The 14,704-nt window shown below is 43.2% G+C and overlaps 1 protein-coding gene across 1 annotated transcript in view; it reads right to left on the reverse strand.

Moving 5' to 3' along the window:
• Positions 1-6,848: 6,848 nt before the first annotated feature.
• The window catches only part of LOC147904698 (fructose-bisphosphate aldolase-lysine N-methyltransferase, chloroplastic-like), a 136,213-nt gene continuing 128,357 nt past the window's right edge, over positions 6,849-14,704 (reverse strand). The window contains exons 12-14 of the mRNA XM_087395221.1: positions 7,926-8,030; positions 7,336-7,470; positions 6,849-7,231 (exon numbers count right to left, since the gene is read on the reverse strand). Of these exons, the coding sequence (XP_087251347.1) occupies positions 7,133-7,231; positions 7,336-7,470; positions 7,926-8,030 (339 nt within the window). The 3' untranslated portion in view covers positions 6,849-7,132. The remainder of the gene's footprint in view (positions 7,232-7,335; positions 7,471-7,925; positions 8,031-14,704) is intronic.

Below are 14,704 nucleotides of genomic sequence, written 5' to 3' on the forward strand. Positions count from 1 at the left end.
TGTGAACCAAAAGCTCCAACAATCTCCAATGACTACATTAATGTGTTCACTGGCCCTTAGTTACAAGAAAATATGCCAACCTATAGACCACTTTGTTGGGGTAAAGGGCAGTGTGCCCACCCACTGTACAGTGCCCATGTATACTCATATATATATATATATGAAAGAGGAATAAGCTGGAGTAGCTTTTGCTCCACCACTTTTGGTGTCTCCTCTTATCCCTTCCTGAGTGCTCCCTCTTCCCCCACAACTGGTATCAGAGCCCATGGCGTTTGATCTACGAGGAGCTCGGTGAGAGGAGAACGGGCACTGCTTCGAGAGATCTACCGAGAGCCTGGAGATGGGTGTGGCATTGTATGCATTGCTTGTTGCATAAAGATGGAGGTAGCTCGACTTGGTGCTTAGTCAGCTGGCACCTGGGATATGCAATTGCGTTGGGCATTGTGGAGAAGGGATTGTAGACGTGTATGAAGAAGCTCAAAGGTCCGCTTCGATGGCAACGTTCTTATTGAGGCTTTGCAAAGACTACAAGTAGTCTATTGTGTGCAAACACTACAAGTAGTATGTTGAAGCAGTCTTGGTTCCTTCTAAGGGTATAGCCAGTGAATGGCCTTCGTATAAGAAACAATCGGAGGTGCCTTACAATTATTTCGAAAATGGCCAAGACTTGTCCATGGAGATTCTTGCAACATATTTTGACATACGGGATGTATTTTGACCATTTTTGGGGCTGTTTTGCCGGAGCAAATGAGTGCTGTAAAGGACAGCAAACATTCAAGGAAGCTGCTGTTGCTGTTTTTATGACAGGACTGAATATCTCTTTCCTGATATGGAATTGCACTCTGTGCCGAACTGGAAAGTTGTAGTTCACAGAACATACTACAACTTTGCTTTTGGAAGCAAGTTGATCCAGTATAAGCTGCAGGAGTTACAGCCTCTGCAAAACCACAAAAAGTTGCAGTCTACTGTCTATTTGTGACCAATGTGCAAGAAGCTGTTTTTCAGGTGAGAATATCTGAGAATCCACAAGGATTTGGCTTTTGAGGTCAGCAGATAAGTTGTAGATTTTTTTACAAGCTACAACTTTACTTTTTACAACTTTGGCATCCGGTCTTTCAGTGAAAAGATATCGCTGTTAAAAAATAGGGACCGTGTTATTTTGCCCAAAGTGGCTGCGAGGTATTGTTGTAGGAATTTCTCTTGCACAACAGTGAATTGGGAACTCACAATAAATTACAGAAAGTGATTGGGATCTCACTTCAGTCCAAGGGCATTATTGGCATTTTGGCAAGTCACTTTGGCACATTTGGCAAGAGGTGAATGCTTGATTTTGTTGCCAAAGGATTGCACACTTGAGGTGATGCATTGGTGATGCAGTAAATGCCATTTCGATGCATTATGGATTTGCATTGGTGGATGCCGCACTGATGTTTATGGATAGTTGAGCTGGGCTCCTATTGCCATTGGTTGAGCAGGCATTGCTCATTTGGTTCAGTGCATTTCTTACTTGGATTGCCAGGCATTGGCAGGTTACTGGGTTGCATATATTCCTGTTTATGCCTCTTTATGGCTGAGTGCTTTTGAGCATTGGTTCAGCCGGTTTATTTGGAGACATGATTGGTCTAGACAACACTATATTTTTGGTCATTTGGGTTGCCTATTGTACTATACTGCTCTTTGGTTGTGAGCTATTGTGCCACAGATATGGCATCAACAGCTGGTAGTGCCCTCTTTGATATTGAGAGGTTGGATGGATCAAACTTTCAGTATTGGAAAGAGCAGATTTATGATGTGTTAGTGCAAAAAAGGCAGCATAAGCCCGTTCAATGCAAAGGTGTCAAGCCTAATAGCATTAAAAAGAGTGATTGGGATGACATGGATGAGCAAGCATGCTCTATCATCATCACTCTCGAAGTCAATCTACTTGTAGGTACAGGATGGTGCACAGGGTGTAGACTGCCATGCATATGAGTTCTATACTCGTATATGCCGGATGTATGACCATGATAGTGTTATGTTACAACTTGATGGGCTGAAGTGTCTTGATGGGCTAAAATACAGCCTTGATATGCACTCCAAAGGTCGATCAATTGGTAGAAACAGGTCATGTTCAAGGGGGAATTCCAAGAGCAAGTCTAGCTCTCGGACTTGTGTTAGATGTTTCTATTGTGGAAAGTATGGCCACATGAAAAAGTACTGCTGGAAATGGCTAAGAAAATGCAAGAAGAAGAGCAAGGTTAAGAATGACAGGAAGAAGGAGAAGAAGCATGTTGAGCTTCAAGGTGTGGATGCCAGGGTTTCCATTGATAGTAGCAGTGATAAAGGCATTCTTTTGTCTATGTTTGACACCTCCTTCTTGATGTACCCATTCTTGGTGATTGGATGTTAGATCCATGTGCTTCATGTCATATGACGCCTCATAGGTCATGGTTCAGTGCATATCAAGAATGCATTGTGGAGAGTGGTTTGATGGGCATTGATCATTCTATGGATGTCTATGGTTATGGGGATATCCACCTTGTTATGCCTAGTGGCTCTATTCTTGTTCTACAGAGGGTTAGACATATACCAGGACTTGCTACGAGCAAGATCAGTACTGGATAGTTGGTTGAGGCAGGTTATCATGTCTCTTTGGGTGATCATGCATGGAAGATTGCTAGTAGCCATCAGTCAGTTTATGGTATGCCAGACTTGGACATATGTCTACTGCAGGTATGGAAGCCCTTAAAACATTGAGATACATTCCTGTTATGGAGGTCTCTCAAATTTTATGTCATGATGATCAGCAGTCAGGGTCCTCTTTTGTGAGGAAGACAGTCAGTGAGAGGTACGTTGAGCCATTGCAGTTGGTTCATAGTGCAATTTGTGGACTGATGTCTCCGTTTCACTAGGTGGTGCCTCTTACTTTGTGACATTTATTGATGCTGCTACTAAGTACATATGGGTATATCCGATTCGGCAAAAGCATGATGTATATGATACATTTCAGCGCTTCTTGGGTAATGCTGAAAATCAGTCAAGAAAGAAGCTATTGAGCTTGATGACTGATGGTGATGCAAAGTTTACCTCTCCTAGATTTCAGCATCTATGTGATACACTTGGTATCAAGAGGGTGTTGATCACTCCTCATCTTTCTGCTCACGATGCCTTGGCAGAAGGCATAAATCGGATTCTATTGGACAGGATTGGTAGCATGCTACGATATGCGAGTCTTACCGAATGCTATTGGGTTGAGGCATGTAAGACAACGACATACTTGCTTAACAGGTCACCCAGGAGATCTCTGGATGGTAGAGTGCCATTTGACTTCTTGACAGGCAGGGCACCATGTTATGAGCATTTACGTGTGTTTGGTTGCGAGGCTTATGCTCATGGTTCCCAATCGAGGAGGTGTATCTTCCTTGGATACAATGACTCCAGTAGGGACTACACGTTATGGGATTCTTCAACTAGAGAGTTGATACGCAGCCATAATGTCTATTTTAGAGAGGATGCTATGTCTAGACAGCCCAGGACTGTGGATAGCAGGAGAGTGGTGTTCCAGGAGGGTGTAAAAGCACTGATACCTCCGAATTCTTTGCAGGGGCAGCCCATATTCCTTGGACTGGGAGGTTTTTCCCATGGTGAACAGGTTATAAAGTTGGGACAGCCACGATTACTTTCTGATTTTGGTCAGAGACGGTCAGATGTCTCGAGTATTCCACAAGTTTATACTCCTATGGAGATTGTTGATGCATCTTCTATGGACAGTTACAGTTTACTCCCAGGATGCGGAGTGCCTCTTGCAGATGAGGATGAGGCTATGCATGGTGAGGAGGATACCTTGGTTAATGATGCCCGATATGATCCATTGGCTGGTTATGCCAGGACAGATGTGGTTTCTACAGTTATTGACTCGGGTCATATTGCGCATGGGTAGGAATCATTGATATGTTTGCTTCGTAAGTGCCTCCATGGCCAGAAGCAATCCCCTCGAGCTTGGCTTCGTAGGTTTGATACCGTTATGAGAGCTCAAGATGTGATGTGCAATGAGACAAGTTATGGTCTCGGTATTCAGGAGGTTGCTATCCTTCTGAGGTTACTTGCCATATGGTTCCTTATGGATAGGGATGCTTGCAGTGGGAGCTGCATGGTCTTGATGATGTTTGTCAGATACTTGGTTGTTTCAATATGGAGAGGGGGAAGTTATGAGTACTCCATTGCCTGTATTGGCTCCATACTTGAAACACAGCAGGTTTGACGATCACAGATCAGTTGAGCAGCAAGTTATGGTTGATATGGCAACCATAGTACTTCATGCATCCATGACTGTGTTGAGACTTGATTCTCACATGTTTGCCATTGGGGCTACACTTCCTGTTCTTGCTTCCATTGCAGTGGGAGTTGGTAGCATGATTATGGCAGATTTTGACAATAGGGAAGCGGTTGTGGACATCAGGTCCTTATGCTTCCAAGAGCAACATGCAGGTGATGCACGTTGGATAGACCAGCAGAGGTCTATTGTAGGTTATGTGCTTATGGTCACAGGTGGTACAGAGACATTTTCTCTGCACGGTGACAGTTCGAGTGCTATGGACTTAGCACAAGAGCATGTGGTGGTGAGAGTTCACTCTCCCAGTGAGATCTGACATGAGATCTTGGTTGATAGGCATCTAAGCTTGTCATTTTCTATCCTGCAGACCTGATGTCTGCTAGCAGCTTATCCTCTATGCACTTTGCACATTGTAAAGTGCTGATGGGCATAGGATGACGGTCTGGTCATCTTGTTTTTCAGCCTATGGCTGATTGTATTATATGTGTACTATACTCCCTTAAAGGCACACTGCCTTTAAGTGGGAGGTGGTTGGGGTAAAGGGCAGTGTGCCCACCCACTGTATAGTGCCCATGTATACTCATATATATATATGAAAGAGGAATAAGCTGGAGTAGCTTATGCTCCACCACTTTTCGTGTCTCCTCTTATCCCTTCCTGAGTGCTCCCTCTTCCCCCACACTTCTACTAATAAAACATGCCAACCTATAGACCACTTCTCCTAATAAAAAGCAAAGTGAACACGTTGATGAGCAATCAACATTATCAACCTATGGAAGATGACTTGAGAAAAGCATGTGAAGCTTGTAGGTAGTGCACTTTCTCAAGAAAGGGATCAAGTGGCTTTAAGAAGCCAACACATAATGGTGGTACCAAATTCACCCAACATCACATCCTCAAAATTACTCTCTCCTCATTCCTAGCAATGCATTACTAATAACAAAAGCTTAGAAGCAGAATTTTTCTAGTTGTCCATAATGCGTGAGGTAGCATGCAACTACTTGGTCATCCTACCCTCTGTGGATTTTTCTAGTTGTCGATAATGCATGAGGTAGCATGCAACTACGTGCTCATCCTGAGATGGTCACAGAGTGGGTGGGTGCCACCTAGTACTAGACAATGAAAAGGGAATGGAGCAAATTTCCATTCACCCAACCCACTTGAAGTCATAGGTAGTCTACAAATCAAGGATGAAGCAAGCTCACCTTATTATCTTTTCCTTTAGATTACTAAGAAATTTTCCATATGCTCGTTTGCATCATTTATTGAAAGACTTGAAGATTGACATTTACTCGTAAAGCTATAACTTTACTACTAATATATAGATCTAGAGTGAGGTCATTGTATGAATTCCTTGCAATAGAGAGAGTGATTTAGCAAAAAGAGTAGCCATTTAGACTAAGCTACTTCTAAAGAAGCATGACTAGCATAACAAGAAGGTCTATGCTTGGACCCAATACCATATTTTAGATTCTCAAAGTCATGCCAATGGGACTTGACCTAGGTGGCTGTTCGACTATATGCTTTTGGGCATGAACTGCAAGATTTGTGCACACACGTGTGTTTGTGAGCACACATAATAGCACATTCATCTTTGACACTTGGGAGGGGCAAGAATTGGTGGTGTTAATATCTTGCAATCTTTGAGCAAGAGTTGAAGGTGTTAATATCTTGCGATCTTTGAGCTCCTATGGTTTGCACCCTGAGAACTTTCAACCTAGAATACCAACATAGGTCTCCTTTACCTTTTGATGTCCCTCTCTAGCTGCACCTCACTCCTTTTGACTATATGTATGCCTCATGCTAGCCATCCTCTAGATTGACTTCCTAACCTTTGCTTGCTGGACTTACAGATAAATTAATTGATCCAACTGTACACGCTAAAGCTATCCATACATGCTCTATGCTGGTACGACTTTCCATCGTGGAGCTACTCTCCTATGGCCACACTCCTTGACTTACCTTAGTCTTAGGTTCTTGCTTCTCCAAGCATCTATGTTGCACTTGTCACCAATTCTACATGCACAATTGAGAGTTCTCCTTCTCGACGTAAAAGACCATAAAACTGTCCCATTTGAATGATGCTAGCTATAAAAGTTTATGTCATATCCTTGGACATTCTTGAACATCCTCCAGTGACTGACCTAGCCCATTAACATCAATTAAACCAAATGAGCTCATCTTGCTTTTGTGTCTCCATTTGCATTTGATAACCTTCTTTTCTTCTAATTCATCTTCAAGTATCCAAATCAGCTAAAGCTTGATTAATGCACAAAATTTCTCATTCATGGCTGAAGCTTCTTTAAAGGATGTCTCGATTCATCACTCATCAAAAATTTTGCCATAGATGCAACCTCTGTTATGTAGGTCCATCCTTTCATGTTCTCTTGGCTCTTGTGGATCTTGACTCCAAAATATTAAGCGTCCTGGCTTCTCACTGGTCCTCTTCTTGCTGCATTAAATTATTTTCCCCCAAAATTTTAGCCTTTTAATGTTTCTATTTTGTTGCTTTGAAAAGTAATGTAGACTCTCATTGGCTTTGGAACAATAAGATAAAGTAAAAATTACAGGAAATTTCTTAAAATCAATGATTACTCAATGCGTAGAGAAGCTTCCTGGGAAAAATATTTCCAAGAAGAAAGGCATCAGAGCTTCAAGCTTTTTCACTGCTCACTTGGATATTCACGTAAGAATACTTAACAATAAAAGCACAAATTTGTAGTGACATTGAAATATAAGTGCCACAAAGCAAGCAATGTTAGAGGATGCAAAAAGGGATTTGATACATATATCTCTACAAAGCTGGCTTTGTTGATGCCCTCAATTTTTGCCATTTAGAAAATTTGAGAAGAACTTGCTTGGGGCTGAGGCCACTTGCTCCACCACATCAAACATTTCTTTAATGTCAGAATTTGGGTCCTGCTTCCACACATAAATTGATTAGAAACAAAGCCTTGTATCCATTTACAAGACATAAGGGCGTAAAACCAGAAAAAAAAAAGTTCTAACAAATATTTGGCTACCTTTAAGGCTCCGCCTTTAGCTGGGACACCTCTAATTGGAGCAAGCCGATTCCGGAGAGCAGCCATTGTGCTGTTCAGAATTTTTTGCTCACATAATCGTAGCTTGGCTGCAAGCTTCTCTTTGGACGAGATATTCTGTAAACAAGGCAGTTTTAACTCAGAAGTTCATACCCTGGAACTCTATACATGACTTTCTACAGAAGTTCTAAGAGACCAGATTTCTTGAAAGTTCAACGAATTATGGGAAAGCTAACTTCGCTGTAAGCCCTCTACTCCATCCTTCCTTTCTTGAAGTGGTAATAAGATTTGCATAAACTTCACCATTAAAATAAGATAATCATATGACAAAAAGAGGACAGTAAAATAATGTAATTAGATTTCACTTGCATTACTGCAAAGTCGCTACCAGCTTAAATCTAATCACTTGCCTTTTTACCTTATTGCCTTCCTTGTTGAGGTGGTAATAAGATTTGCATAAACGTCACCATTAAAATAAGATAATCATATGACAAAAAGAGGACAGTAGAATAATGTAATTAGATTTCACTTGCAGTACTGCCATGCCAAAGTCTAACCGCTTGCCTTATTACCTTATTACTCAATAACTGGATTTCATCATCCAAACTTTGATCGAAGTTTGACAACTTATTGCGGCATTCAGATAGGAGCAATGTAAGAATTTCATACTCGTTCGCCTGCAAAAAAGGGAAATAATTAGCTATCAAAGAATCTCAGAATGTGTCTTAATATAAACTTACATATTTGATAAACTTGGGTACTCAATGTTGGAACAATGTCAGTTATGGAGAAATACTTTGCATATTGGATGTGCAAACAAAATGCACTCGTATCCAAGTCCTTTGAGGTCTTCTGCGATGGTAGTCTCATACAACACCCATTTGCAGAATAAACTAATACTATGTTTCTTTTTTCTTTTCTTTGTTTTGCGAAAATAAGAAGCTATAAGTATGACCAAAATGCAGAAACCCAAGATAAACTTCTGTGAAAACCTCATACAAAATCATGCAAAAAAGAAGACCTGTCGCAACCAATCAAGAGAGTCGTAATTGCACGAAGGCCCTGTGGCAATATATGTAACAAATAAATCGAGGGCCGCATGAGGGTGTGAATAGTATTGTGCCAAATAATAGAAAGATACTGAGATGCGAAAGTCCAAGTCCCATCCATAACCTCTATGCATCTGGATCCCCAAATCTGCCACACAGTGATAATCTCCCAAGCTGAATCTAAAAATGCAGAATAAGGCCTAAACAAAGAAACAGTACTACTTTGTGAGCTAGGTGATGAAATCCATGTGATATAGTAGGTACCTCTCCTTATCCTACCAAGCAAAAGTGCAATGCCTTGCCAAATCCTCTAGGCCTCATTGCGACCCCAAATGCAATGCTGAATGTAGTCCCACCATGCTGAAAGAGCCTAAAGAGCATGGAAACTTGTCTCTTCTGGTAAGATCTCCAGAGTTATCTCCACAAGTGAGCTACTTTCTTTGATCCACATTTGACGACACTCACAACAGGCCAAGTTTCTAGCACCGTCAGTGGGATTCTAGAACAAGAGCTGGCAATGGATTTGGAAAAGTTGAAAGAGGACCTGGGAATCAGCGACAAAAAGGTTGGAATTGGCCAGAATACATTGTGTCATCATCACAAAGCAGTTGGAGGCATGAACTGTGTTCAGCAATTATGCAGCACATGACGGAGGAGTTAACAAAGGGTGGTTGCGAGTTATGATCCTTGCATCAATACAGCATCCAAAATGCTCCACAAGTTTTTCGGTGGACATTGAACAGTAAGATGAACATTCCATTAACATAATCTGTGTTTTAGTTCCTTCTTGACAATGAGCCTTGAAATGATTTCTTCAAGCACAAAATTCAAAGGTTCACTCCAATATAAGGCGGAGATGGGAAGCCACACACGAGATGGATACTCATAGATGCCCACAAATCCAACTTCCACTGTCCCCCTTCCATTGTCCCCGCTCTTAGCAGCAATCATCAGAGCATGCCACAACTCAGAGTAGCCCTCAGTGTTCCTCCTGAGACTTACACTGAGGGAAATAAACAACCCATCATAGGGCTATAGAAACGCTAAAGAGCCATTACAGACTCTGAAATCCTCACTCCATCGTCCAAGATCTACTATGAGAGCTCCTCCTCCATGGTTAAAAAGTCACTAATCCGGACCCTGGCAGATTAGACAACGTGAAGAGATAGGCCAGGACGGACGCTGTCAGATTTGCCATGCGGTTGAGGAGTCACCAAAGCACTGCCTGTGGAGCTGCACTCGCGCCCAGGAAGTGTGGAGGTGGACTTTCGGGATTCTTACTCGCGCAGCACCAGAGCTAGGATTGATCACTTGGGGCACGTTCTGTTGGTGCAGCACCGCACCTGGTCTTCATCACTTATTCGAGGCATGACAGCAGGACCCCACTTTCCTTATCACACAGGGGACATGGGGGCCGCTCGAGGGTATCCCGCAGCACCTAGCAGAGGCTGATACAGGAGTTCAGGAGAGGCAGCCAGTCTAGGAGATTATCAGCAGCATAGCAGGGTGGCACATTTGGACCTCGCGTTGCGCGCAGATCCTCGGTGGCACCTCCTTATCGACTGCCCAGATCATGACTGATATTTGGTGCGAGATTATTCATACCCTCAGAGGCCAGTGGGACCAGATTCAGGGAGATTCCCGGTCCGGTCAAGAAAAGCGGAGACGCTTCCTTCGGACTTGGAACACTCAGGGCCTCTTCTTCGAGCAGACCTCGCAGGGCCTTCGGTGGTGCTACTCACCACCCGATGGCTGTTCATTCACACTCGCCTTATCCCGACGTGAGAGAGTGATTTATTGTGTTACCTTTTAGGGCTGTGTCCGATTTGTGAACGCAGCCCGTCAGCTACAAGCTGACCTTTTGTATCTTGTTCTCGAAGTAATATAATTAGCACTGTTTTTTCGGCAAAAAAAAAAGACAACGTGAAGATGGTCAAATATCGTAGTACTTGATGATATGAAAGTGCTACCCCCTCTAACGAGAGCCCAGTCATTGATACTATCAATTTTGGCATGGATAGTCCCCTTGAATGAAACTCATCCTCAAACTAGCTATCTCTACGTCTGATTCTCAAAACAAATTCTTCACATGCAGCTGTTAGAGAAACTAGGCATGTACCAACTACCAAAACGGGGGGTCTTGATATCAGCTCGGATAAATAGAGAGCTTGCTTGCTACAGCCAACGCCCCACAGTGGAAGACTTCTCCAAGGTCACAGAGATTGCACATTTGCACACCTTTTTCCAGGAATTTCTTGCCCACATCCTGGTCCGCTGCCCACATGGCCACTCTTTGCCTGCAGCATACACCTGCTATTTCTAGTTCATTTTCTGGCCACACCTTCCTTCTTTTCTCTCAGTTCAGTCCCTGTGATATTCTCCACTTCTGCTCAAGTAGCCTCTCTCCAATCCCTTCCCATGCTTCCCCCTGTCCTCCTCATATGGGGGTTCACAAGTGGGAAGGTTACCCCTAGATCCCAACACCCCTCTTACTGAAATATTCATTCATCAATGCAGATGCTCCATCAGGTCCCTCAAAAGGTTCTCTGGAATCAATGACATCCTCAATCTTTGGTCCTTGTAAATGTGGCTCCTGCTCCTTCAGGCCTAGCTCCGTACAGGGAAGCCACCCTGGTACAGTGGTATCTTCCATGCAGGACCAACGATACATGTATGGCACTGTGAATCGCAGTCACAAACATGCCAGCCCCACCAAGCACTCTAGTACCTCCAATAGGTTCATCCATGAAGTCATCATCTCATAGACTCTGCAAATGGGAACATCGTCCTCTAATGGCAAATGGCCATCTAGCTGCCCTATTCAGAATCTGAGAACATCCTGGATCCTGCCAAGTACCATGCAACCGAGGTCTAATTCAACCCAACAACTAATATGGCTCCATTCACAGCCTCATACATGAAACCTTGCACAGCGAGGTCCCTGTCGCTGCTCCACATAGATCCCCAATAGCAGGAATCCTTACAGTTGACATTGGTTCTAATAATTCCACACCAAGGACCCTGATACCATTGTAGTGGAAGACTCTCCAAATTCACACAATTTAACGAAGGTCACACTGTTACGCTCAAGTCGAGGTAACATTGACCTCGGAAGGGTCAGTCGGCAATTTCCTTTAAAGGATCAATGTTTGTATTATATTTGTTTGGGCTTCATGTAAATGATCAAAAAGGAATCAAGGTCAAGGTCCTAGGTGAGGGTGATATGGCACTAGACTAGGTGGATCTAAGGCTAAAGGGACCTAAATACATTAAATGTGCCTAGGGGCAAATGGTTTCAATGATATCCCAAGAGAGGGGTAAATGATGCATTAAGGAAGGACCCTAAAATGAAGACATGTAGCGTACTAGATCCATCTAGGGAATTTTGGGGCTCGTTGGGAATAAGCAAGCTGAAGCTTTCACGTAATCTGATTTTTTTTAAAGGAGCTTGCTACCACCGAGGTTGGCTGGGAGGAAAATGCAAGTGCCTGTGCCCGTGATTCGACGTAACCAGCTGAGAGCAAATAGATTTTCGCGTTTCAATTGGTATCAGAGCGCAAATTATATCGCGAGAGGTCTGGGACTGACTGGGCGTTTGACAACGGACAATACGGAGCCCAAATTCTACACAGATCGTAATTTGGCAGTTCGTCAGTCTGGGTAGCGTTGATGAGCAGCGTACGACGAGAGCTACTGTGTGGTCACAGAACTAGCTGTCGCAAGATTTGGTAAGGAAGGCGATTCGGCTCTAGGCTGAGGTCATGAAAGTATCCCGGGAGCGGGGCGACCGTCTGAGCGTCGGTATTGCTACGTGCACGTATTGCTTACAGGTTGCCTTGAGATATCCCGTCACCCGCATGGGTATGTGTTCAACCAACATCTACGAGATCTAAGAGGCTGAGTTCATGTAAAGCTGTTGACGAATTGAAGGTGAGGTAGCCAGTAGAGTTACGCACGTTACTGTGAACAGCTAACCAGACAAAGACCACACTAGTATTACGTTTATTGCGGAGCAATTTTGGAGAGTAGTTAAGCCCAGGTCTTGTGCCTTCGTCGTGAACGTGAGCGTTGAAACGGTGACTTGAAGCGAGATAAAGCATAGCGATCGTCATAATTTAGAAGGCGGACAGATCTTCTCTTTCAGTTTATGATCAGTAATTAAAGAACGACGTCTTGTCTATTTAAAAGACCATCGTTGATCGCGTTGAGTATACTGTCGAAAGGGAGTCACAGTTCAGATTCGACAATTTTCAAGCCTACTAGTAACTGGTTGATCTCTTCATGCAGCAAAAATATAACCAAGGAGCTCTCTATGCCTTCTAAACTTTGTTGGAGTATTTTCTTGTTTATTTGCCTCCGTGTTTGAGTCAATTTGGATTGCAAAAGTTTTTCCTAGTATAGGGAAAAGTGGTTTTGGTTACAATGTGATATATGCTTTGTTAGATGTAAATTTGGAAGTTGGACTTTCGAATTGTAATCACAGTTTCAAGCGGTGTTTTATTATTATTTATTAAAAAAAACACACACACACACACCCATTGACCTAAATGGAAGTAGAAGAAGAAGCTTCTAGGATGGATCCCGTAGAGTCGAGAGTCAGGCCGACCCCGCAGGTGTCGCGCCCAGCAGGTCATACACTATCTGGCAGAATTGAAAATGTTAGAGGATGCCTTGCAACAGATTTTAGCGCAGCAGTTACAAACAAATGTAGGGCAGTCTGAGCTCAAGAAAATGGTGCATAGTATGTCTGCCAGACCATCTCGTGAGGAGAAAGGTAAATCTCCGATGGAATTGGAGTCCAGTGTTCGTACGGTCGAGCCTAGGAGGGCTAAGGTGCCTAATATTGCCAATTATAGGCCAGAAAAGTATTTTGGTTGGATGTCTGACCGTAGTTCCGATATCATTGAGACTTGGTTACACAAATGGGACGAGGCATTTGCCATTTGTGAAATAAGGAATGATATGAAGAAAATCCGCGAGGCCACCCATATGTTTAATGAGGCAGCGGTAGGTAGTGGATAAAACAGCAGAAAGATGGAGTAGCATCCACTACTTGGGAGGGGAGGGGTTTAAAAAGGAATTTAGAAAACACTTCTTACCTCCTGACGAAGCATCCCGAGCTTGGGATCAGTATCGAAACCTTCGTCAGAGAAATTTATCAGTGGCGGAATACACTGATAAGTTTACAGAAAGTGTAATGAAGGTTGATGAACCCCTACCTAAGTCAATCCAAGTATAAGATTTTATCTTTGGATTGAATGATCGGATAAAGATGGAAGTTTGGGCTAAGTATGCGAACACGCTAGATGAAGCAATTGCCATAGCCCTTAACTATGAGGATGCAAAAGAGAACAGACCAAGTGGGTTTGTGCAGGTTGGGACTCAGTATGGGTACCTGAAGAAAACTGGGTTTAAGAAGAAGTGGATTCGCAAAGGGAGTGCCTCACAGCCTAGTGGTCAAGCCAAGTAGGCGAAACCAGTTGAGACTCCTAAATCAAGTACCACCATTGGAATGAAAAGAAAAGTAGCACCAATGGCAGCCCAGGCTTGGTCGAAGTCTTCTTTGAACCCAGAGCAAAGGGAAAAAGCGAGGAGAGAAGGATTGTGTTTTGGATGCCTTCAACCTCATCAGTGGAAAGATTGTCCACGAAACAAAGATCGCCGGATGGCTAAGATGGTGGTCTCAGAATGCGACGTGGAAATGGAGAGGAGTCCCAGAGCAGAACAGATGCAGATTCAGCTAGCAGGATCTTCTCAAAGGTCAGTACCTGTTTTGTTATGTGTGTCTGTTGCTAAGTTAGTAACTAGTGCACCTGATAATATCATGTCAAAGCCCGCAGCAACGGGGTATACAGTCTTTAATGATACGGAGTTAATTAAGATGAAAGGGCAAGTAGCTAATCATGATGTCATTGTGTTGTTTGACTCAGCGTCAACGCACAATGTAATTAACTCCAAGCTTGTAAAGAGGTTGAAACTAAAGACTTAGCCCATTTGACTATGCATATACAGTCAGAATGGCAGATGGAAGTTCAACTGAAGTATGGGACTAAAGGGTCACCCAGTTGCAGCTTCGAATTCAGGACTATGCTGAGAAGCTTGATTTTGAAATGACTAAGCTTGCTCATGCAGACATAGCCTTGGGTAAGGCTTGGCATTCTAGGAAGAATCCAACCATAGATTGGAAAAAGCACATTTATCAATTCAAGATGAATGATGTGCTGTATGTCTTACGAGGTGAAAAGAATATACCTCAAGGACCGTTGGTTTCCGTGATGGAAATTCGAAAAGCTCAAGATGGG

Source organism: Dipteris shenzhenensis, chromosome 2, assembly GCF_047967505.1.
Source record: "Dipteris shenzhenensis isolate YYH24624 ecotype China chromosome 2, Dip_SZ_1.0, whole genome shotgun sequence".
Taxonomy (NCBI): Eukaryota; Viridiplantae; Streptophyta; class Polypodiopsida; order Gleicheniales; family Dipteridaceae; genus Dipteris; species Dipteris shenzhenensis.